The sequence below is a fragment of the Artemia franciscana genome, chromosome 12, assembly GCF_032884065.1.
Source record: "Artemia franciscana chromosome 12, ASM3288406v1, whole genome shotgun sequence".
Taxonomy (NCBI): Eukaryota; Metazoa; Arthropoda; class Branchiopoda; order Anostraca; family Artemiidae; genus Artemia; species Artemia franciscana.
Window position 1 is genome coordinate 20,989,215 of NC_088874.1, and position 24,194 is coordinate 21,013,408.

Genomic DNA, 24,194 nt, shown 5'->3' on the forward strand with positions numbered 1-24,194 from the left:
AAATGGTGCGGTTGTTGCATGAAACCAATACGTATCTGCTTTTGATTTTGATTTGTCGTTAGGAATTTCAAAATTAAGTTAAAGTCCTTCCTTTTGGATAGTTATTAGTTATTCTATTTTCATACTTATTATTAATATTAATTTGCATTTTTTTTATTTTTTGGGTCTTTTTCTCGGGTCTCCATTTTCCTCTTGTTGATCCATTGCTGGTTGAAAAAATTGTTCTTTTTTTCTTTTTATTTATCGTAGGCTGGATGTCTGCTGTGATGTGGTGATTAATTAATATTATGTCTATTTTTTTCTTCCTTTTTACTTTGACTAATCATTCATATGTATCGTTATTTATTACTTTAGTTGTTTTATGTTTGCAAAACGAGCATGTCTCTCTGCCAGATATTGGTGTACTTAGTATGTTATGTAATATGATTGGAAAATAAATAAACCTGAACCTGTGTTATGAAAAGCACTCGCTTAGTGATAATTTGTTGCACCCCCTGGCATTGCGCGACCCTAGGCACGGGCATACTGGGCCTATTGGTAAATCCTGGCCTGTATTTAAGGCTCCTTAAAACACAGAGAATTGTATTAGAATAAAACATTATTTTAGAAACCTCTCGACTAGAGATTTTCTAGAAGTTCTGGAGTCAGAATTTGGTTGAGGTAGATGGCGCAAGCATAGTAATAAAAGTGAGTGTTAAAGATTTGCAATTTCTTTTCTTACTAAGTTAAAACACTGTTGTCATCAAGGCTGTACCCATCGGGTGTAGCTTTTCCCCCCACTTTGGAAATATGAGAATTTATATGCGAACATAAACTTTCTGAACTTTGAATATTAAGAAAAAACTTGAGGAAAAATACTGTCCATATCTAACCGTTCCAGCTCCCTTTTGAATGAAACAATTGAAGCAAAAAGAAAATCACTGCGTGAAATCTTAAGAAACTTAAAAACGGAAGCTGGAGAAGTGGCATCATTTCTTCTTGTCAAAAAGAATGGCAGTGAGCATACTTTAGAGTAGATGGCATGCGATTTTAAAGCAACATGTCAAAGGTTCTACTTTTTAAAACATGAAAGATGCATTATTCGGCCACAGACTAGCCTACCAAGTATCGAAGAATCCATTAAGTCCTTTCCCGATATGTCAGTTATAATTTTATGTGTTAATTAGATGGCAATGGATTATTTATAATGAGAATTTTACGGATTTCCCTTTTTCCGTTCTTACTCTATGCTAAAACGGAAATCTCTAATATTTGAACTAAACAAAAATCCTTAATATTTTTATCTCGTTTTGTCAAACATTGAACTAGCATTACTTTATGATTTTCTTCGACTCTGTTGACATAAAGTGGTGAAATCATTTTGGATAAATTAAATATTTGACCTTTAAAGGCTAGGTAAACTTGGGGAAGCATATGACTGAAATTTTCTTATAATATGGAGCCTGTCCTACGGCTGTAGGGATAGTTTATGCTTGGAAATTTTCCCGTATTAATATATTTTCTATGGAGGTACTGAAGGGAACCCTTAAATACTGTAATGTTTAACTAAGAAAGATATTAGTGATTGTTTATTTTTCTAATTAGAGTAAACTCTAGATTTAACTAGCGGTGTACACAAATTATCGTATTTACTTGTCGAATTTGGCCACCGTAAATTTGTGGGAATTTCGGTCTACTCGCTTCATTTTTAATGGCTAACAGGTTGGGCCATTTACCATTACTGTTTCTAATGTTCTGTTTTTGTTTCATGTTATTTTTTCTGTGAAAATGCTGGTATTTCTTTAGCCTGCAGCAATGCTCATGGCTCAAATTATTATGTAAAATTTGTGCCTTTCTGGCTTTAGTAATTTGGTTTTTAATCAAGAGATAAACATACAATGGAAATATTTTATTAATATATAAGCGGGGGACTTTGCCCGGGGAGGGTGTATTTATTAGTGGAGGACAGGCTCAGTGATCGTATGTAGGTTCTTCCCAGTATGTAGATTGAAAATCCTTACATGAGTCAGATTTCAACAAAATTTTAGATTTCCATCATTTCAGAAATATAAGCTTAAGAATGTCTTTGAATTAAACTCTTTACTGTTATTTTTTTTCTCGCTTATTATTGCTTCATTGCACTCGCACAGATCTTCAGCTCATTTAAACAACGGGTTTGATTCTTCGGCCCTGGCAATGACTTCTTCTAATGCAACATTATTTTTCTATTTTTTATTCTTTTTTTTAGTTTTAATCCTGTATTCACCAAATTTTTACTGTGAATTCTCGAGGGATCGAAGGGATCCCTCGATCCCTCTTTCGAGGGATCGAAAGTTTCTATGTTTCTCCTTGAATATTTTCCGCGTTTACTCTGCTCAGGTCGAGCAACTTTGCGCATTCGATTCTATTTGTTATTAAGTATGAATGGGTTAGCTGATCTTTCATGGCAAATACCGAGAGAAAAGAAAACATACATAAACAAGACGGTTTTATTCTGTACTAGCGAGAATACCACCCAAGGACCTCTGTGAAGATGCACGGCTAATGCGACCCTAAACAATGCATGTTTATTGTGGTCTTAGAAACTTTACCTTTCCTTAAATCTGACGCTCTCAACTTTTGTAAGAAAGAAATTCAATAAGGTATAGAAAATTATGCCGCAGGAGTCTTTAACGATGGAAAATTTCTGATACTAATTGTGAATGCACTACTACTACTACTAAAAACTGTGCAGCCAACTTAACAGCACACACTCTTCCTCTATCTCAATCTATTCCAAGCTGCCATTTTACCCCTACCCAAGAAGTTACAGTTTCCTTTAAAACCTTCCTCATAACCACTTCCCGCCCCATATGTAATTCAGAATCTATACTTCTTAATTTAATATAGAAAGATCCTTTTATAATCATATATTTTAAACCTTGACCCCTCAAAAAAAAAAAATGTTCTCCTTTGTTATTGAAAACTTAACAAGACAGGAGAAAAGTTAATAAGTGTCAAAATATTTTCCTGATACTTCTATCTTAATACAAAGGGTATAAGTAGAAGTTCACTTTGAAGAAGTATTCGATCCATTTCAAGTTTGCACTAGAGAGAATATAGATAATATCCAACTAGAATTAGTACAAAGAGCTATCATGCAGATTAGATTTATTTGAGAAAATATTTTATGAAACGGAACGAGCAACTTGAAATTCATTGATAAGTTTCGTGTGTCCTTAAGAGTTATGCTAACTGGTTAGAAAAGATCGATAATAATCATTAATCTAGAACTTCAAACATTTGATCATAGCGCTTATCGCAAATATTATCATAGTATATTGGTATTCTTACGATTGTAAGTGGTCGCACCGCTGTTCTTATATAATTATAACCGCAAGACGGGGATTACAGTTTTAATCACTTGACTTCTGGTACTTGCATCTAAAGATTCATGGATCAGATCCAATTTATCGGCATTACCTCTGTATATATATTGAGAATCATGATTTTTTTCAGTTTTAACCTGATTGGCTAATTTGGTTTTAAGAATATGCTCCTCTTCTTCTTCTTCTTGTTGGGATCAGTATGGAGACGCTTTCGTGTAGTCTCATCACTGAAATCGAATTCGAGGCCTTGTGGTGGGTTGCAACTGTTGAGACCGATTTCTGTGTCCCATGTTACCAAGCAGTGATCAATCCTACTGCACCGCCGCAGGACAATTTTTAGAATTCTTCTTCTTATTTGGATTATTATGGAGGTGCTTTCGCGTAACCTCATCCCTGGAATCAAATTCTGGGTCTTGTGGAGGGCTGCTGGCAGCAAGTTCGATCTAAGGTGCAGCAATGTGTTACACCTTAGATCGAATTCCAGGTCCAGTATTACCAACCAGAGTATTCCCAAAAAAGCCAAAACAACCAGAAAAATCTCCTTGTGAGAGAGTTTCGCTCGAGCCAAAGCTTAGTCACATCTGTAAATAGAAACAGAGTTAAGAAAGACACAAGCTAAAAAGTTGGATTTCGCTGAGCTTGAAACGTGGTTTTGTAAAAGCATAAATTGTAGCCCGCAGTACAGCTTTGGTATTTTGCTTCAGACAGTCACACGTCAGTACTGTTTGCTACGGGCTCCTTTGCATAGAAGAAAAAAACATGTAGATCAACATCCTGAAAGCTTAAGGACGTCCATGTCAAAACGCCTAAATTGGTCGTATGTTGTCAAGACTCCTACAGAATTTTCCAGACCTTTATGCTAGGTAACAAGAAAATCGGTCAAGTGGGTGGCATGACTTATCTGAGGCAGCCTGATCTTGTCAAGTGGATGGCATGACTTATCCGAGCCAGCCTGATTGTGATTAAGAATTTTCGTAATGAATATTTGGAGTGGAAGTATCAGGTAAAAGAGGAATTCAGGGTGGTGTAGGGGAATTTAAAGTATATATCCAGCTTTGATATTTCGCTTCATTCATTTTGAGTAAATTTGGACAAAAATAGATTGTCCCCATTTTTTTTAAACTCTAAATAAACAATCAACTAAAAATATATAGTCAACATTCCAAAGAAATATCTAAAAAAGAAATCATTGGAATGTTCTTGGCTCTTAAAAAGATGAAACAAAAGTTTCTAGTCAGAATGATCCATTCCTTGAAACTGGAAAGAAGCATGTCTAGTTATCGCATCGATCAGCTTTGGTGCTTGGTTTGACAACTCTTACGTTTTCAATGGAAGTTTGGTCTAAAACAGAACCTTTGAATTCTTTAAAACTTTTTAAAATTCAGTTCTTGCTTGTAAACATGTATTTAGTGTAGGATTTTCATACTGTTTCGTTGATCTGTTTTTCCTCATAGTAAAAAAAAAAACAATAAAAAAAACAATAAGTTTTTTTTTAACAATAAAAAAAATAAATAACAATATTTAAACCTAAGACGAACAGGAATAAAGTCGCATAAGGTATATGTTCTCTTTGAAGGATTTTACGACAATTCTGCAGCTCTAGCTTGCGCAAAAAGGACAAAATGCTTGTATAATTGGATTCATTAGTTTCAAGCCTATCCATTCGTCGAGCCAGAATCATTATTGCTTAAACTTTTTCTTGGGAAAGATTCTAATCTTGGTTCAAAAATAGGGACATTTCCCTTTTTTCAAAATTTTTTAACCAGTTTTGAACGTATTTTCAATCTAAAAAAATATGTACGCGAAATTTCGACAGTGTAATTTGGCAGATGGATAGAGCTGAATCTCAGTTTTGGAATAATATCAAAATTATCTTTTTTTTTTGTTGATATATGGAAACCAGAGGAGAGTAGAAAAATAACATGTTAAAAATTAATTAGGATACATAAACCACTATAAGTTAAAATTAAAGGGAACTGTTATTACTACGAATGAATAATTGAAACCTAAAACTAACAGCTATTAAAATGAATAACCATATCAAGCTTAAGAATAACAGTTATAACTATGAATGATGGAATTAAAACTAAAACGAACACAAGCTGTCTCTAGTGTGAGTGAGGCTACCTTCCTCTCCCCTTTCTTTAGAAGATAGACTTCATTGGCCTTCTATTACTTCCGACCCTTAAAAAAGGAAATATCGATTTCTGATTAAACAGGCTCCCCCAGGTTTTATTACTACCGTCTCTGTGATTGGGAAGATGGGAGACTACCACTCATTACAAAAACGCTAATGCGCTGACCCTGATTAATCCTGTTAAAAAGTGGTTCAACAACCCCATTGGAAAAAGTTGAGTCAACGGAGTGACTTGCCGCAAACAAAGTGTTCTCGGACTAGTATACAATAGTAGGAATCCTCAGCTCTAGGTTCAAAAATATATATTAAAAACATATAGGTAGAAAGGGGAAATTAAATGAATTTACTGCTGTTTCAGTTTATTTCTCGTAGTAAAAAATAGCTTTTGTCGAGGACCAACGACCCGGTTTCCTGATTTCTGGCATTTTTAAAATTCCTGTTATTATTGTCTTGGCAGAAAGTTAAAATTTTGATTTGTCCTTACACAGGATGTACCAATGATCCAGCCAATATATTTAAAAGATACTTTAAAAAATACAAAGATACATACACTAGTAAAATAAAAACGTAGACTGTTTACAGACAAGCAACGGCTGAAAATGGATTGGTTTTTTTTTTCTGTAGCTACTCGACCACAAGCCATAAGCTTTCTGGTGGCTAAACGCCTAGTCGTCTCTGTGTTGCTTGTTATTTCGCAATGAAGTTGCACGTATTAGTAAAAATTTGCTGAGGAAGAATGATCCAAGATAGTGGTGGAATGAGGATTGACTATGCCCATCTTGCTTTCGATTTTTATCGATTCTTGCTGTTCTTTGGTACACACGACCTAAGTGCATCAAAAGTTCAGAAACATCGACTTTATATTTAAGAATAAGCAACTGATTCAATCTTTGATAAGTACAGTTTTTTCCTTGTCCCTTAAGCACTTCCAAAGAGTACGCAAAAAAACTGAGTGAAATACCCCCTCCCCTCCAAAAAAAGTGCTTGATGCTAAATTGGTTTGAGTGTGAAACTAGATAGTAGCGATGCCAACAAGATTTCTGTAACTTACAACCATTTGAATGTCGTAACTACGACGCTAAACTCTTTGTTTTCGAACATTTTCAGTTTGTCCGGTTCTTGTATTATCTAAAAATTTATAATATGTTTCATTTTCGTCTGTCCTTATTCATCTAAATTTTTCCTTTTGGAAAAAACAAAAACAGGCTTTTTATATGACATAGTTATGTCTCTTTGAGTGTCTTGATTGCTTTTTTTTATTTTAAATCCAAGGTTTCTGCTTGGAATCTTACATCGTCTGGTATTTTCTTTTCAAGAAAAACAAATGATGCTAAGCATCGCTGCTCCTGCTTTATCTAATTTTCTTTAAGATTTGGTCTAACGGGATGCCGTATCTTACTGACGTGAACTGACTTAGCAGCTACTGATTAAGTGAAACATTAGTGTTTTCAACACGGCAGTGTAAAGGAGAGTGTTGACAAGTATGTTGGCCTTTAGAGGATAAATGCTGGGAGGCTCTTGTTATAATTAGCATTTTCAAGTGAGCAGAAATATGTGAATCTTGCTACTGTTTCTGCATTCCAAAAAGTTCCTTTTTAGCATTTCTTTAAAAAAATTGGTTTTTCTCAAAGTGCCACTGTACGTCACCTTAATGCTAGTTTTTGACTAGTTTTTCGTCTTGCTTTCCTAGATTGGAATAATCGAAATTTCCTTATCCAACTTCGGTAAGTTTTTATGACTCCCTTTGGCCTCTCTTAACTATTGACTCACTAGGAAAAGAATCCGGGGTGTAAATTTTATTATGTTGGCTGTACTATGACACTACCGAAGATATTTTAATGTTGTTCAGATATTGCCAGATATTAGGTGTTGAATAGTTTCGGTTGATGCTTGACATCAGCCGAAATAGAACCGATCCCGAAGAAAATAAGGGTTGACGACATAGAAGCTGACGAAGCACTAACAAGCAAAAAGTACTTGAACAGTAGGCAAAGCACAGGAAACTTTCAGTCCCCTACCTGGAACTCTAAGGAAAATCCTTATTTGTTTTGCCTGGTTAGCATTAAGTTATCCCTTTTCTATTGTTTTTTTCGTCATCTTTAGTGGGACACTGGAATATGGCAGAGACCTGTTTCCGGGCACTTTTGAAAGGAAGTTGCGATATCTAGTGTCTTTTGTAATTAACAAAAGATAATATTGTAATAAGTTCAATTTATGGCAAAAAAAGTGCATCTTTACATGCAAGATGAGTACTAAGAGACTGAGCTTAGCTCGTTCCTATTACTCCGCACGTGTGAAGCTTATATATATATATATATGATCCTCGCTGTAACTCGTCTTCTAACCGAATAACTTCTTTTCCAGCCTTTTTCCTAGTAATCATTTTTTATTTAATTACGTTGGTACATAATTCAGTAACAACCAGGCGTGTTCCATTGCACATATCCTTTGAAACATCTAAATTACGCATTGTCGGGATTATCCTGTTATTCTTTAGTTTTAAGTAATGAAGGATCTAAATTATACATTAAAATAATAATTTTTGCAACCTAAACCATCAGACTAAACCGATCAGGGCAGCTAAAGCGAAGGGCATTGGCATTAAATTCTTAATGGGTGAAAATCAACAACTTGGACCATCAGATGAGACAAGACCCAAAAAATGAAAATTTACACGTATTCTAAATGATAATTCGTTGGATGAAAAAGAAGTTTTGTCCCACTAACTGAACAATTAAAAAATCTACAACCTGGACTATCATGTAAGACTAGACCAATAAGGGCAGCCAATGCAAAGGACATTGGAAAATTGTCTGAAGTAAGGAAAAATCAAATCAAAGAAGAAATAAAACTGGGGTTAGAAGATGAGCGACAGCGAGAATTAAAGCGTGTCAAAATCGAAATGATAGCGATGAGAATACAAATGATAATTTTTGGAACCACTTAAACCAACAAACGTGACAATACCAAGAGAACAGCCCAAACAAATTAAATTCACAATGGGTGAAAATAAACAACCTGGGCTATCAAATGAGACATGTTCCAAAAAACTAAATTTACAAGTATTATAAATGATAATACATTAAAAGAAGACGAAGGTTTTTGTCCCCAAACCGGGACAATTATCCAAGCTTCAACATGAACCATCACATAAAACTAGACCAAAAAGGGCAGCTAAAGCAAAGGGTATTGGGAATTGTCCGAAGTAATGAACATCCGAAATAAAGAAGAAAGAAAAACGGGGTTGGAAGATAAGCGACAGTGAAAATCAATCAATAACAAAAGACAAGTTAAGGCAAAAGTTAAAAGTTTAATAAAAAAAGAACAACGTAATTTTCGAAGCACAGATAAATGTGATTAGAAAACTAGTAGAAATTGAGAATCACAACAGCTAAAGAAAAAGGCATGGAACAGCAAAGGCATCAATGCTTACAATGCCTTTGTTAAAAAAATTTTTTGGCGATATGTATTTCATAATGACAAAAGACAAGCTGGGCCAAACTTGGCGTTCAACATTTTATAAAAGCTCCAAGCGATGAAATAGCTATAAATAAACACATTCGAGTTTATAAGGACGTTAGCCAAGAACCTGATACTGCTTCAGCCTCTGTTAAAAAAAGAAACTAAGGTTCAGTATTATGTTTTTCATAATAACAAAAGACAAGTCAAGGCAAAAGTTAAAAGTCTAATAAAAAAACAACGTAATTTTTGAAGCACAGATAAATGTGATTGAAAAATTAGTAGAAAGTTAGAATCACAACAGCTAAAGAAAAAGGCATGGAGTAAACGACAGCGAGAATCACAGTGAAAATCACGTCTGTGGTTTGAAACTGGAAAAGACGCATTTGATATCTATAACATTTTAAGAAATTAAATGAGATAATTTATGAATCTAAACTGTTAAAGCAAAAGGCGTGAAAAAATCTTTCTGAGGTAAAAATGAACAAAAATGGACAATTAAATTTACAGTTGGAAAACAAGGAACAGTGGAGACTGGCCACAAAAAACAATCTTAATAGGTCAGGACTTTAAGAAAGAATTCATATTTTTCACTGGGTGGCTATTTCAAACCAGAGGTGACGTCATGACATCAAGAAAAAGCTCAAATTAACTGCGGTCACAAGACAAGCATTAGGCGACAATAAGAATCCATACTGTTGCGCGCCGAGTACCCGGGTTTGGTACTAATATATGCATGTATATATATATATATATATATATATATATATATATATATATATATATATATATATATATATATATATATATATATATATATATATATATATATATATTATATATCTCTATAGAACAATGAATGTGTATTTATGTGAGTATTTTTTCTCGAAAGCGGCTCCATATTTTCTCGTGAAAATTGGAATCCTGTTATATTCTGGGTAAAAAAAAAAATGATTTAGATAGGTCAGAAACTTGAGAAAATTTGTTAAGAACCTTAATTAAAAAAAAAAAAAAAAAAAATAGGCATTGCTTCAATAATCAAATATCATTGAAAAGACCGTAGCATGAAAAGACATTAATTTGCTTAAAAATTAAAAAATTGGGAATTACAAGAATATTTGTATATATTTTAACAAGGGATTACAATAGTTCAAAACCTTAAAAAAGAAAACCAAAAGTTTGAAGTTTAGTAGAAAATCGGTGTTAGAAATCGGTCTTGCTTCAATAATAAAATATCTTTGACAAGACTTTAGTATGAAAATACATTTTAAATTGCTTAAAGAGAAAAATTTGATAATTGTAAAAATATTTGTATATATTTTAATAAGGGATTAGAACAATTCAACAACCTTAAAAAAGAAAACCAAAAGCTTGAAGCTTAGTAGACAATATACACATACCATTTTCATTTCATATTCCAAAAACATTATTACCGAATTTCTTTTGTTATAGTTACATGCAATGTCTTTTTCAGACGTGAAAAAAAAAATTTTCTTCAATCGCTAAAGTTATTATGTAAACAGCAAAAATAGTTGTGGTGCCTGAGCAGTAATTTTAATACTTTAATTCAAACTTCAAAAATGCCTGAAAATTTTTAAATTAGTTTTTTTTTGTTAGATAAAATCAACCCGCTACGAGATGAAGCTTACAGGTTTGAACTCAACCAGTTATATAATGTTGGTAGGAAGGCCCAAAAAACGAAAACTCTTTGGAACCACCTGAACTATCAAACGTGATAAGACCGATTAAATAGCCCGAACAAATTAAATTCACTATTGGTGACAATCAGCCGCATGGACCATCAAATGAGACAAGACCAATACGGGCGGTAAAATTAAAGGGCATTCCTAAGTTGTCTTAAGCAATCGAAATTTAAAATTAAGAAGAAAGACAAATGCGAATATATGCAACACACGCGATGAAAAGACAACTGACACTGAGATTCTGAGTGAGTCAAAAAATTAAAATGAAGAGCAAAGACACGGGTGGTTAGAAGATATGCGAAAACGACAGTTAGAGCATTTCATATATATATATATATATATATATATATATATATATATATATATATATATATATATATATATATATATATATATATATATATATATATATATATATATATATATATATATATATATATATATATATATATATATATATATATATATATATATATATATATATATATATATATATATATATATATATATATATATATATATATATATATATATATATATATATATATATATATATATATATATATATATATATATATATATATATATATATATATATATATATATATATATATATATATATATATATATATATATATATATATATATATATATCTATATATATAAAAATAAGTTGTCTGTCTGTGGATCTGTGGATCAGGTGACGTCATGTTTCTGTGTCGGCTGACGTCATGAAATTAGTTGTCGTCATTTTTGTTATGACGATGCTTAGTATATTGTAAAACACATTAATTTGGTTAATAATATACCATTTAAAACACCAAAATGAACATGCTGGAGTAGTCACTCGGTGAGAGAGGGTGTCAGAACGGAGAATGAAGGTCCCAGGTTCAAATCCTGGTTAGGCTAAAAAACTGAAAAAACTAAAAAAAGGCAAAAACTACAAAAAAAACTAAAAACTAATAAAAAAAATAAAAAAGCTAAAAAACTAAAAAAACTAAAAAAGGTAAAAAACTAAAAAAACTAAAAACTAAAAAAAAAACTAAAAAAAAGGAAAAAACTGAAAAATAAGCTAAAATTAAAAACCAATAAAAAACTAAAAAGAAAAAAAGGAAAAAACTAAAAGAACTAAAAAATAAAAAAATAAATGACGACACTCAAAGAGAAAGCGACCAGGACAAAAGGAATGTTCGATTAGCAATCAACAAAGCACCGGGACACAGGGAGTATAAATGACGACCAGGACATAAGTAAAAAAAAAACTAACAAAACTAAAAAGAAGGTAAAAACTACAAAAAAACTAAAAAGAAAAAAAAACTAAAAACTAATAAAAAAACAAAAAAATCTAAAAATCTAAATAAACTAAAAAAGAAAAAAATAAAGGAGAAAAACAAAACTAAAAAACGAATGTATATACAGACCGGGACACCGGGATACAAATGACGACCGGGACATAGGGAATATAAATGACGACCGGGACACAGGGACACAACTACAACGGGGACGCCGGGGATATAAATGACGACCGGGACACCGGGACAGGGAATGGTCGATTAGCAATCACCATCAACAAAGCTCAAGGGCAATCATTAGAATCATGAGGTATAGATCTGAATACGGATTGTTTTCCCATGGACCATTATATGTTGCATGTTCAAGAGTCGGTAAACCTGACAATCTATTTATATGCACAGACAATGGGACAGCAAAGAATGTTGTATATTCGCAAGTTTTACGTAGTTAAAAACATATATATATATATATATATATATATATATATATATATATATATATATATATATATATATATATATATATATATATATATATATATATATATATATATATATATATATATATATATATATATATATATATATATATATATCTATATTCACAGGTGGGACATAGGGACACAACTACAATGGCGCGTAACTAATATGGCGCGTAACGACTGACGCGCGCGAGGGGGCTTGGGGGGGGGGGCGCGAAGCGCCCCCACCAACTAGGTGTTGGGGTGGCGCGAAGCGCCACCCCAACAGCTAGTATATATTTATATATATATATATATATATATATATATATATATATATATATATATATATATATATATATATATATATATATATATATATATATATATATATATATATCAAATAAGGATTTTAATGAAATCGAATTACTGAGGATGTTTTTTCCAGTTACCGTGATCTGTACTATAGCGAGATGTTTATCTGTAGTGAGTAATCACAGCAGTTATCGCTTTTGAAAATTCAATTCAATAATATCAATACCTCAACTTTTGTGTACACACGATGAAGTTGCTCTTTTGTCCGCCTTCAGATGTTGCTATCGTACCTAGGAACTTCCACTGACATATTAGCACCACAGTCTGGTGAATAGTTTTGATTCTGCCCTTCCCCCTTCTCTCGTAGATCATGATTGAAGCGACTGTTTCTTTGTCTTTTAGCTTAGTAGTGTACTTATGATCAAACTAGTAATTTGTCAATTATCTAATTTCACTAAGAGTTAAGTGTGACCTCTTAATGACTTTTGTGAAATAAGACTATGGAATTCAATCAGCATGCAGAACCACGGAATAATTTTTTCCCCAAGTCTGCTATAAACTACTCTAGAAGTTATTCCTCTGGTTGGAGCGAAGACTCCAATTGAAGCAAAATTGCTTTTATAAACTATCCCCCCTTTTTTTGCCATTTGCGATTTGATGTTTGCCAAATTGAGATGCATAAGTGCTAAGATTCTCAACTTTTAAAGTTTGTTAGCTAAACTTTGTAAATTTGAAAATGAAGGTACGTGACCCCTTAGAACAGCTCTAGATCCACCTTCTCATTCTAAAGAGTTTTCAGAAATAGACAGCTAAATTTCTGATATGTGAAAAATTTGCTTGTTGTTAATTTTCTTTGCTGTTTCCATATACATTTTTTTGTTTCTTCGTTTTTTAAGTTGAGTTACACTTTTCCTTAAATACTTTTATCTCTAAAAATGTCTTTCGTCTATCTCACAGTAAAGCTATTGTTGAATAGAAATATTTTGTCCATGAGAAACTATTTACCAGTTGGTCCTGCTTTGTAAAAGCGTTGGCAATTCCAAACTTTGAAAAATTCAATTTGTCATTGAAAAAAGTTGACTACTTGTAAATGTAAGATACTTGGAGGAAAAGTCTATGCTTAATCCTCTGGAATTAAAAATTTTGGACTTATTCGAAGCATGCTTGTCACATCCCCTCCCGGGATCTTAAAGTTTTGATGATTATATCTCATGCTTTTGTGTAGATTTGATTTAGTCTCCTTTTTCCTCTCTTCAAAATGTGATTTTCCCAAAAAGGATTCCTGGGTAACTTGCATTACTAAATTTCTGGTTTTTTGTTCAGTCACATCTCTAGTTTGGTCGAGTTTCCTTCAAAAGGTTAACACTTTCTTTTGTATATTTTTTTTTCCTTCCTTTGCTTTATGAGTGCTGATGGCGGATTAGCGGAATTTTTTGTCGAAATATCCGCTTTGTCTTTTCGCCTTTCTTCACTGGCTGGAAATCACCCTCATTTGGTTTCTGATTAGTCTGGAATTAGTCTCCTCTCCCTTCGCTAAAGGGATATCCAACTGCTCCCAAGCTGGGAATACCGAACATTAATGACACTTTAAGCGAAATATTTGATAAATCCGGGGGGGGGGGAATTGGAGCCAATTTTCCCAAATCAAGTGAAAATGACAGTGAAAACTGAAAAATGATCCATAATGAATATCATAAATTACCATAAAGGTACAGTTATACTAAAGAAAACTGACCCGTTTCTGTGGATGCATGAATTATGCAGGCTTATCTTAGTTTTGACAAGATTTTTGGAAAAACTAAATTTAAGCTGGGGGAAAAACCAGTGTCTAGGGGGGCAAACTGAGATCCAAGAGGTGCAGTTACCTCCCCCCTCTGCCCCATAGTAAGTTACGCCCCTGTTTAAAAGCAAATATAGAAGTAGAGTGAAGAAGAAAAATACTTCTTGGATCAGAACCGCGATTGAACACTCATGCCTTCTTTTTACTAGGAATTCAAAGATGCGAAGTCCTACTCAAACGCACCCATTTTCTAATTTGGTCTTTAAGGGCCTTTGGCTTTTGCATAGCACGGTTCAGTCGGTTAAGTGATTCAAGGTGGCAGCAATAGCTTTTTTTAAAGAGGGATAAAATTATATATATAAGTTGTGCCGACAGTTAAATACTCTTTTTAAGATTCAAAGAAATCTATCGAATTGCAGGGTTTTGGGAAACCGCCCAATACCCTCTTTCTGCTGGGATTTTACTAATTTAGCAGCAATTTTAGCCTATTTTCAAACCTTTTTCTTCCCAGAAATTCAAAAAGGAAACAGTGTTGATACTTTATTCTGTTGCTTGAGTTTCTTCGAAGTTGATTTTCTACAGTTAAAACTATTCTAGTTCGTCCGTTGGAAATTGAAAGTCTGGAATGTTCTTTCAAGTTCCATGTAGAATTTTAATTAGTCCTCCAGATAGAAATTTTCCACAAGACTAGGAGATGTGCTAATATTTATTGCTCCAATCTTGGGCACAAAAGACCGCCCAGCCAAAAAGTCAATTACTCTTAATTATGCGGACAACTTGGGGAATGGAAAATTGAAACTTGTCTAAGTTTAACTTCAAATTTCATTTGCATTCTATGCCTAATTATTTATATTGACATTTGATAAGTTGTTACTTATTGAAGATGTAATTGTTTCAAAGAGGGATTAAATTATATAGATACGTTGTGTCAACAGTTAAATAATCTTTATGTCTAAGATTCAAAGAGATCTTTATTGTATATTTGTACTTTTGTACCAATTGGATTCAAAAGTCAACGAAAAAAAAAATTCGAGATCTTGCATTGGAGGGATGCTTTAGTTATAGATACTTAACATTAGCTGACTTTCTCATTTCTTTCAAATAGTTACGAATCTGAAAAAGAGAATCTAACATCAATAGTCAATCAGATCATTCATTAAGCGTATGTTAGATAGGGAAGTCAAATAGCTCCATATTTTACCGTTGTTGCATTTACTTCTCGTTGCTAGGTCAAATTTTGAGCCAGTAACTGCGATGTTGCCTTGAATTTTCGAGTCACGTCATTTTTATACTTTTAATAATACTCAACTTTATTACTTCAAATTTTTATATACAGAAATGTCTGATGCAGACTGTTACGTCGTTTAAGATCAAAACACGGCTTATTTCAAAAATCAGACACGATGTTTTATTCCATTGGTCCGCGCAACCAAGTATCTTAAATTTTGGAAGCAATTTCTCAAAACTTTGCTTTTATAGGAAATGTTTCTTGAATTTGGGCATACAACCTGGTGGCAAGTCTCTGATGAGCCCTCTGTGATATTACGTTGTAATTAACCCCGACAAAATTCCTCGATCCTACCAATTCTTAATGATAAACTGGAATTTCGTACAAACCTTGTTAACATCACATTCCTACTAATGTTGAAATCCAGCTAATTCTAGTTTTCAAAATCAACTGAACCCTTTCATAACCTTATGCCACCTAGCCGTGATCTTTTTTACACTAAGGGATTTAGTCCACAAATTATTAGAAGTAGATGTTACTGTGAAGTAAATAGGTAGTTTCCCATATTTACTAATATTTAGTGTTTAATCCTACGGTATCTCTATTTTATTGTTTTCAAATTTAAACAACCAACACTGAAATGATTCCTGTGTTTCTACAATACCCTACTTAGGTAATGTAACCAATCTACGAGGTTAAGTGAAGCTATGCGATGGAAGCTTTCAGTTCTATAGCCTCAGCTCTGGTAGGGAATTTAATTTAACGGAGAGAAATATCGTTGCCAGCTTTCGTGCATATTGAATTGACTGTAGCTTGAAAATTGTTCTTTATTTGTGTACTACGATCTAAACAATTTTAGTCGGTATGATTTTTTTCTGGAACTTTTTACATTAGTCTTTTCAATTTCAAAAGTAAAAAAGAAAGCAAAATATCCATTTGCGTGGGGAATAGAATTTCTGTGAAGAAGTTTCTGTCGACTAAAGAACAAATGGATCACAATTTCCTCAGATTTCCCGAACTTGCAATTTCTTCTTGTGAAACTTCGATCCAAAAAGTTACCCCATTTAGAGATTCTTGAACATGGCTAATCTTAGCTGTCTCCATTTTTTTCTTCTTTTTTTTTGAGAAAAGAAAAGCAGTCTCATCAGTTTTAGGAAGAATCAGACAGTAAAGCCTCGAATCTCTTTGAATTAGAGTTGTTGGGTTAGCTATAGTATTATATTATTTAAGAATATACAATAATGTACAATGATGTTAAATATTAAGTTTATTTTACTCCACTTCTTACTGCTATATAAAGCTGCTAAAAAAAAAAAATCTATATGTTTATGGAGTGTCAGCTTGTAATACCCGAGCTCTTTTTCATTTAGCGTTAATGTGATTTAAAATTACTGTAGGGATGTTTTATTTTTTATTAAATAAAAAAACAAGTTTTTTGAAATGAAAGTAAGGAGCGACATTAAAACTTAAAACGAACAGAAATTACTCCGTGTATGAAAGGGGCTTTTCCTCCTCGACGCCCCACTCTTTACGCTAAAGTTTCGTATTGTTTTAAAAAGTAGAGTTGCGAGAAAGAATCAGCCCCTCCCCCAGGGACTGTGGGGGGTAAGTCATCCCCAAAGACATAGTTATTATATTTTTCGACTATGCGGAACAAAATGGCTATCTCAAAGTTTTGATCCGTTGACTTTGGGAAAAAATGAGCGTGGGAGGGGGCCTAGGTGCCCTCCAATTATTTTGGTCACTTCAAAAGGGCACTAGAACTTTTCGTTTCCGTTAGAATGAGCCTTCTTGCAACACTCTAGGACCACTTGGTCGACATGATGACCCCTGGGGGAAAAAAAAACAAACAAACACCCGTGATTTGTCTTCAGGCAAAAAATACGAAATCCCACATTTTTGTAGATTGGACCTTGAAATTTATTCTATAGGGTTCTCTGATACGCTGAATGCGATGGTGTCCTGTGATTTTTAGGGGATGTTTCCCCCTATTTCCCAAAATAAGGCAAATTTTCTCAGGCTCGTAACTTTTGATGACAAAGACTAAATTTGATGAAACTTATATATTTAAAATCAGCATAAAAATCCGATTTTTTGGATATATCTTTTAGCATCGAAATTCCGTTTTTTAGAGTTTTGTTTACTATTGAGCCGGGTCGCTCCTTACTACAGTTCGTTACCACGAACTGTTTGATTGGTATTCAGGCAACTTTAACGGAAGAAAGTAGCCCTGAAAAAGTCTTAAAAAAAATTGGACCAAGAAACTTTTGTTTAAATGTGTCAACTACAAAAAAAGAAAAACATCAGTATAAATTTGAAACTAGGCTATGTAACAGAATAAGCACATCGCTCTTGCAAACTTCTCATAGGCTTACGTAATTATAACTGAAAATACGTTTTTAATCTCATATACGTGGGAGTGATTGGTCTCGGAAGTTAATTTTATGTCAATTGCCCTCTCCAATCCGAACTTCTAAGTCCAAAAACTTTGGACTTATCCGAACTCCAAAACTTTGATTTTCTAAGTGTTTTTAAAATAATAATTCTTAACTATTAGTTGAGGAATTCAAAATTATACGTAAATGCTCCAAATTATAGAATGGCCGTTAAAATTAAACACACTAATTTGAAATGAGTGGCCAGTATTTAGTCTTTATACTAATCGGCAAGTCGGTACCGTGTCCCATGCTATCAAAATTCAAGACATATAGGTAACTTAAACCTTTCCAACAAATGCAGTGCTAAGAATGCATCTTGGGGTCTCGAAATATCATAGAATCTCTCATATGACTCCTTCGATTTTCTGATTGAAAGGGTTAATCAAGAATCAATTAAGAGGGACTGATTCTCTTTTGGAACCTCTTGCCTCTAGTTTTGGGCCTCCTACCACAAATAATCTTTACTTCATGCGCTGCTGAACTTTATACAAATGACTTTTCGCATGTCCGTTTTCTTCCCGTCTTTGCCTCCCATTTTCTATTGATGGTGGATGTTGTATTTTGTCTTTCTACCAAGCGCACATTGGATTTTCGGCTGTGGAAAACCGGTTAAATATGCTTTCACTCCCTCTGGATACTAGGACGTATCTCAGATAGTACAGGGGAAAGAAAAATTCTGGCAGCGCCATTGAAAGAGAACCGTATTATAGAGGTTTCTAACTTCTCTCGACATTTGTCAGAAGGGGAGTGGGGAGGGGAAATCCTGACTTGACTTGAAAATGGTCAGAAATTAAATAAATAAAAATCAAATGAAGAAGTGAGGAGAACTATTCAAGGGAAACTTTCTGGGGGGATTTTCAGCGAGAAAGGATTGCTCCGGGGAGAGTTTCCTGAAGGAGGGGGAATCAAAGCGGGGCAAATCTTATATGGTAGAATTTTCTGTTGGAGGAACATTTTGTTGGGATGGGATTTTCTGGGGAAAGTTTCTCGCAGAGAAGGGAGGCAGATCTTCCGGCAAAATCTGAAAGACAGTCAGAAATTAAATTAAAACAAAATTCTGAAAGCAAGGGGTAACTTTAAAACCTAAAATGAACAGAAAGTCTTCCGTATATGGGGGACTGCCGCTCCCTCAACCCCTCTTCACGCTTAAGTTTGATTTTTTTTTTTTTGCCCAATTCTTTAAGATTGACTCCTGAAACGCAAGGGACATTTAATTGGAATACGAAGTTTGTTTTTAAAGCACTAAAAAACTTTAGCTTAGCGAGTGAGGTTTGAGGAAGGGGCAACCCCACTCCATATATGGAATAGTTTGTGTTTGTTTCAACGTTGCTTGTTAGTCTCAGTTGAAAAAAACTTCTTTTCTGTATATTTAATAACTTCATTATTTAATAATTTTTTAAGTATATTTCTATTTTTTTATATTATAAATTTTAGTATATTTAATAAGTTTCAAAGTCGTTCAGCCACTTAGGCCTCCAGCTGTATTTTTTACCGATTTGTTCTTTTTAGCTAAATTGGGAATCGAGGAGTTCTGGGGAGATGGTTGAAAATCAGTGATAAGACGAAAAGAATTCTCTTATAAGTGAAATTGAATGAATTGCAAATTTTGCTGGAGAAATACAGAAAAACAATGGTGAGCTTAACGACGTCATAAAATATTCCCATTGAACGCTCACTAAGACGCTTTTTTACTTACTAAGTTTCTCCTGTCCTTATTTCAAGTGGGTATTTTAAATTGCAGAGACAAAAATACCTAACTGAGGATGTCATTTCGATCTTTTCACGCCTCAAACTTCTTCCTTGCGGCTCAACATAAAAAAAAATTGTTAAAAAAAAAAATGTTATTTCACTGAGGTCAAGTTTGTTGCAGAGAAAGAATTATCCGCACGTGTTGTGAAAGACAAAGCTTGAAGTTGATTTCTCTCATATTGCTTTTCCTATGAGACTTGGAATCGTGCAAAGTTATAACAGAGCTTCCTAGGTGCTGAAAATGAATTTACAAAACATAATTTATTGGTACGTTCTGCCTTTAAATTTCTTGTTGATGCCTTCCAGATTCAACTTTTTTTTCAATTTTGTTAAAAAAAAATGTCCGAGTAAAGAAAAAAGTGTCCGAGTTTAAAAGTATTGAGTGTGATAAACAATGGATGTTTTTAGGATGCCGAAGGGGATACTCCTTTACATGATGCAATATCGAAGAAGAGAGATGATATGCTAGCTATTTTACTGGATCACCATTCTGATATTACTCTTACCAATAATAATGGTTTCAATGCGCTACACCATGCGGCTCTTAGAGGGAACCCAAGGTATGTCTTTTCTATTTTTGTCCCATGGATTGGAGGGTTTAGTACTAAACTGGACCTGGCTCAGAAAAGCAGCTTTTGAGATACAGGCTCCCAAAGTTGTTGCTCATTAGTTGAATTAATTACTTTGGGTTATGATTAGGTAAATTCTTCATAATGTTACTAGCCCACTTTTCTATGATAAATATGTTGCTTTCCCGTATAGGATATGAATTCAGATATTCTTTGAGCCTTTTAGAGACTACTGAAATATTATAGTCAACGTAGGAATGAGTACTTCTTTGTTTGTGAAATAATGATTTTTATCCATATTGGGGATATTGTGAGATTTGTACGTAGATAGCCGAGCGCAGAAGGGGATGTTAGGAGAATTTCACCCTCCTGAGATGTCACTGACTACTTTAGCAGAGTTTAAAGATAGTGCATATTTATGGAAAGTGCCAAATCAACAAATGGATTTGGTTCATTTCTATTCTCATCTCAATACAGCTTATCGATGATTGTTTTTAGTTTTGGAAGTTCGTGTCAAACGAACTAAATTTAAAAATTCAAATATTTTAGGGATTACTCGGATGTTTAGAATATTTCTATGAATTTGCTGAACAATTGATGTCTAAAATTAATGACCCTATAAAGGGGATGTGGTCTGGTAGTAGTGGGCTGGGGAATGAATTGACTTAGCCAAAATGTAACCAGACAAATTATTTAGGATAAAGAGGTTTATGATGCCCATGGCATGTCTTACTAATGCCAGAATATTGCTTGTGTTTTTTTTTAGAAGACATATCATGGTTTGCCTTACTGACAAATAAAACGTAAGGTAAAAAAGCTTCAATAGTTTGAAGCTAAAATTTCAATTTTATCGAAACCTTATTGTCGAATACCTTATTAGAATTCCCCATCAGTTTTGTTGAAAACAAAATTCATTGGCTTGTTTTTATGTTTTTATTTTTATTTCGATTTTATTCGAATAAAGAACCTTATAGGAGGAAGATAGATTGACTGAAAAATTCGTATTTTATTACCTGTATATTTTGACAAAGATACAGTCTCTTCGTGAATGAACTAGTTAACATTTTAGTGGTATATCCTTAACAAAACGTTTAAGAAGTAAGCAACCGCTGTAAAAGATATGTAAATTGTACTTTATGTACTCTGGAACCACGATGGTTCCAGTTCCCTGTGTTTTGCATAAAGTACAATACATTCTCTCTTCGATGTTTTCACATACTCAAATTCCCTACCAATGGAAACATTTGGGGTAAATCTACCGAGATCAACCGAGATTTAAAGATCTACCCAATGCTCTATAGAAGTGGAAGCACTGATTGGTACGATGTAACCCAGCTTCATAATCTTCAAATTGCATACTGTTCATTAAATTGCACTCTCTGAAGTAAAGAGGTAGCCCCCTTCATGGGAAAATTTGATTTTTAAGTTGACCCTAATTGGTTCCCTAAAGAGCATTATTTTTCATTGTATCCTAATACAAAATATTTGTTTGCCGTACTCTACCTAGGTACTCCTAGCATCGGACGTCATTTTTTTCATTGGAATGCAGGAGGACCCTTCCGCATATTTTCCTCAAAGGAATGACACTACTCCCAGAACTTCCATCTAGGAGAGATTTGATGTACCGATTTGGTTGAATTTTACTGACAGTATTTAAACTACAAGTTTGACCACGTTTCCTTAGTGACCAGTTGCTGGTAGTCAGTTGGTATCTTTTTGTACTCGTCGATTTGTGGAAACCCGATTTTTTTTTGGAAAAATTCGATTTGGCGACTTCAGTCTTCGAATGGGGTCAATTTTTCTTTACAGTGCAGTCAGTTTTGCAATAGAGATTGTCTGAATTGCTCTTGAAGCCAAAGCTTCTTCAAAACTTAAAGTTTGTAAGATATCAGAGTCATTCCATATTGACTGTAACGCCAAGGGGAGCCCCCTTAAACTATCTTGCATTTTTAAATTCAAATGAAAGTTTATTGTTGCAACCTCATGAAGGTTTCAACTGCAATCTACATAAATTTCTAAGAAAACATTTTACAAAGCTGAAAAAGATGTGGGAACTTAAAGCATATTCAGTAAATATTGGACAATAGGCTCTCTTTATGGCTCTCTTTTGACCAGTGATTGTGTCCAGAAAGTATTTTTTTTCTAATAGTCTAGAGATCATACTTTTTATTTTGTTTTTTTTTTCAGCTAAAGAATTAAAAATCGTCCCAGAGACATGTCCCGACACATTTTGTTTATTAAGTTTCCATGGATTCCATGATCTTTACTATGCGCTTAGTAATAGGACACGCGTTGATTATACCTGAAACTCTCTGTTGACCAGTGATTATGTCCAGAAAGTATTTTTTTTTTCTAATAGTCTAGAGATTATAATTTTTATTTTGGTCTTTTTTCAGCTAAGGAACTAAAAATCGTCCCAGAGACATGTCTCGACGAATTTTGTTTATTAAGTTTCTATGGATTGCATGATCTTTACTATGCACTGAGTAATAGGACACGCGTTGATTAAACATGACCTTCTTTTATTGCACCTCTATAGGGTAGTAAAAAGAAAAATAAGTAGAAGGGAACTTATCTCGCTTCTCAAGAACTTTAGTTTACAGACATATGTGCAGTTCCACAAAACTACATAAACAGGGGGGGGGGAATATCCGATTACCGCTCGTTTTAAGTCCTCAGCCAGGCAAATAGACTGGAAAATTACTCTTAGGACCAAATGTTCGGAGTGGTACTGTAAACAAATAAAGAAAAAGCATTTTGAAACTGGGAAGAGCATTTGCTATATAAGTTTAGACAAACAATTCTTATATAAATAAAGCTTTAATTCAGTATTATGAATACGTACCATTTCACTGCTTTAAACATAAGCAGCTGACAAAATACTGTTTGACCTACTCCATATTTCAGTTCCTCTGATGGCTTGTTCTTCCAAAACTCAGGGATATTTCAACTGTATGGGAGGGGGAAAGAGTGAAGCTCTGAACAGATTTGGGTGGAGGAGAGTGTGTCTAGCTCTGATGGCCATCATTTGCATGTTGTAGTAGTAGTGGTAATAGTGCTTGTGGTAGTAGTATTATAGCAAAAAACAACTAAATAAATCAATAAAGTTTAATTTCGTAGTCTTTGTCGATCTGATTGGTGCGATATTGTTTGCTTGTGCTTGAAATTTGAGTAGGTGAGAAGTAGATATTGCATCTTGGTTTTAAAAATAATGGTGTGTATCATTAAAAAAAATTTATGTTGACTTGAAAATTTTGAGTGTAGAGACATGTAGGAAGATGACCTTTTATCAGTCGCTACCGAGGATTTACAAAGTATTTATTGGGACAAGGGATTAAAAAGTCGTGTTCTTAGGAAACCATCGGGGAAATTGTAAAATAATTTAAAATTTTATGGGAGTTGGCTGCCCCTGAAGCCTTCTTCCTTGATTTTTATGTAAAGAGCCTTTCTCAAAAGCAATTATGCCATTTCAAATGCGAATTGTTTATTACTCAGCTCGGCAGTACAATCTAGCACAATTTAATGCACTGCTGGAGTATACTTGCTCATGTTAATTGGAGCTTGAGGCGTGAGTTAATCGGAGCTGGGTTCTGAGATTAATAAATCGCCAAGACCGTCCTATACAGGAGACAAATAAACACATAAACCTGACAAATAAACATTTATCTGCGATAAGTCTGGCTCTTTTATAGTCTATGTTCTACGTCCTTTTCATC

General features: G+C 33.7%; 1 protein-coding gene across 1 annotated transcript in view; it reads left to right on the forward strand.

The window, feature by feature from the left end:
- The window catches only part of LOC136033826 (E3 ubiquitin-protein ligase MIB1-like), a gene marked incomplete in the record, with an annotated part of 265,548 nt that overhangs the window by 86,231 nt on the left and 155,123 nt on the right, over positions 1-24,194 (forward strand). The window contains 1 exon segment of the mRNA XM_065714758.1: positions 20,318-20,469. Coding sequence (XP_065570830.1) covers positions 20,318-20,469 — 152 coding nt within the window.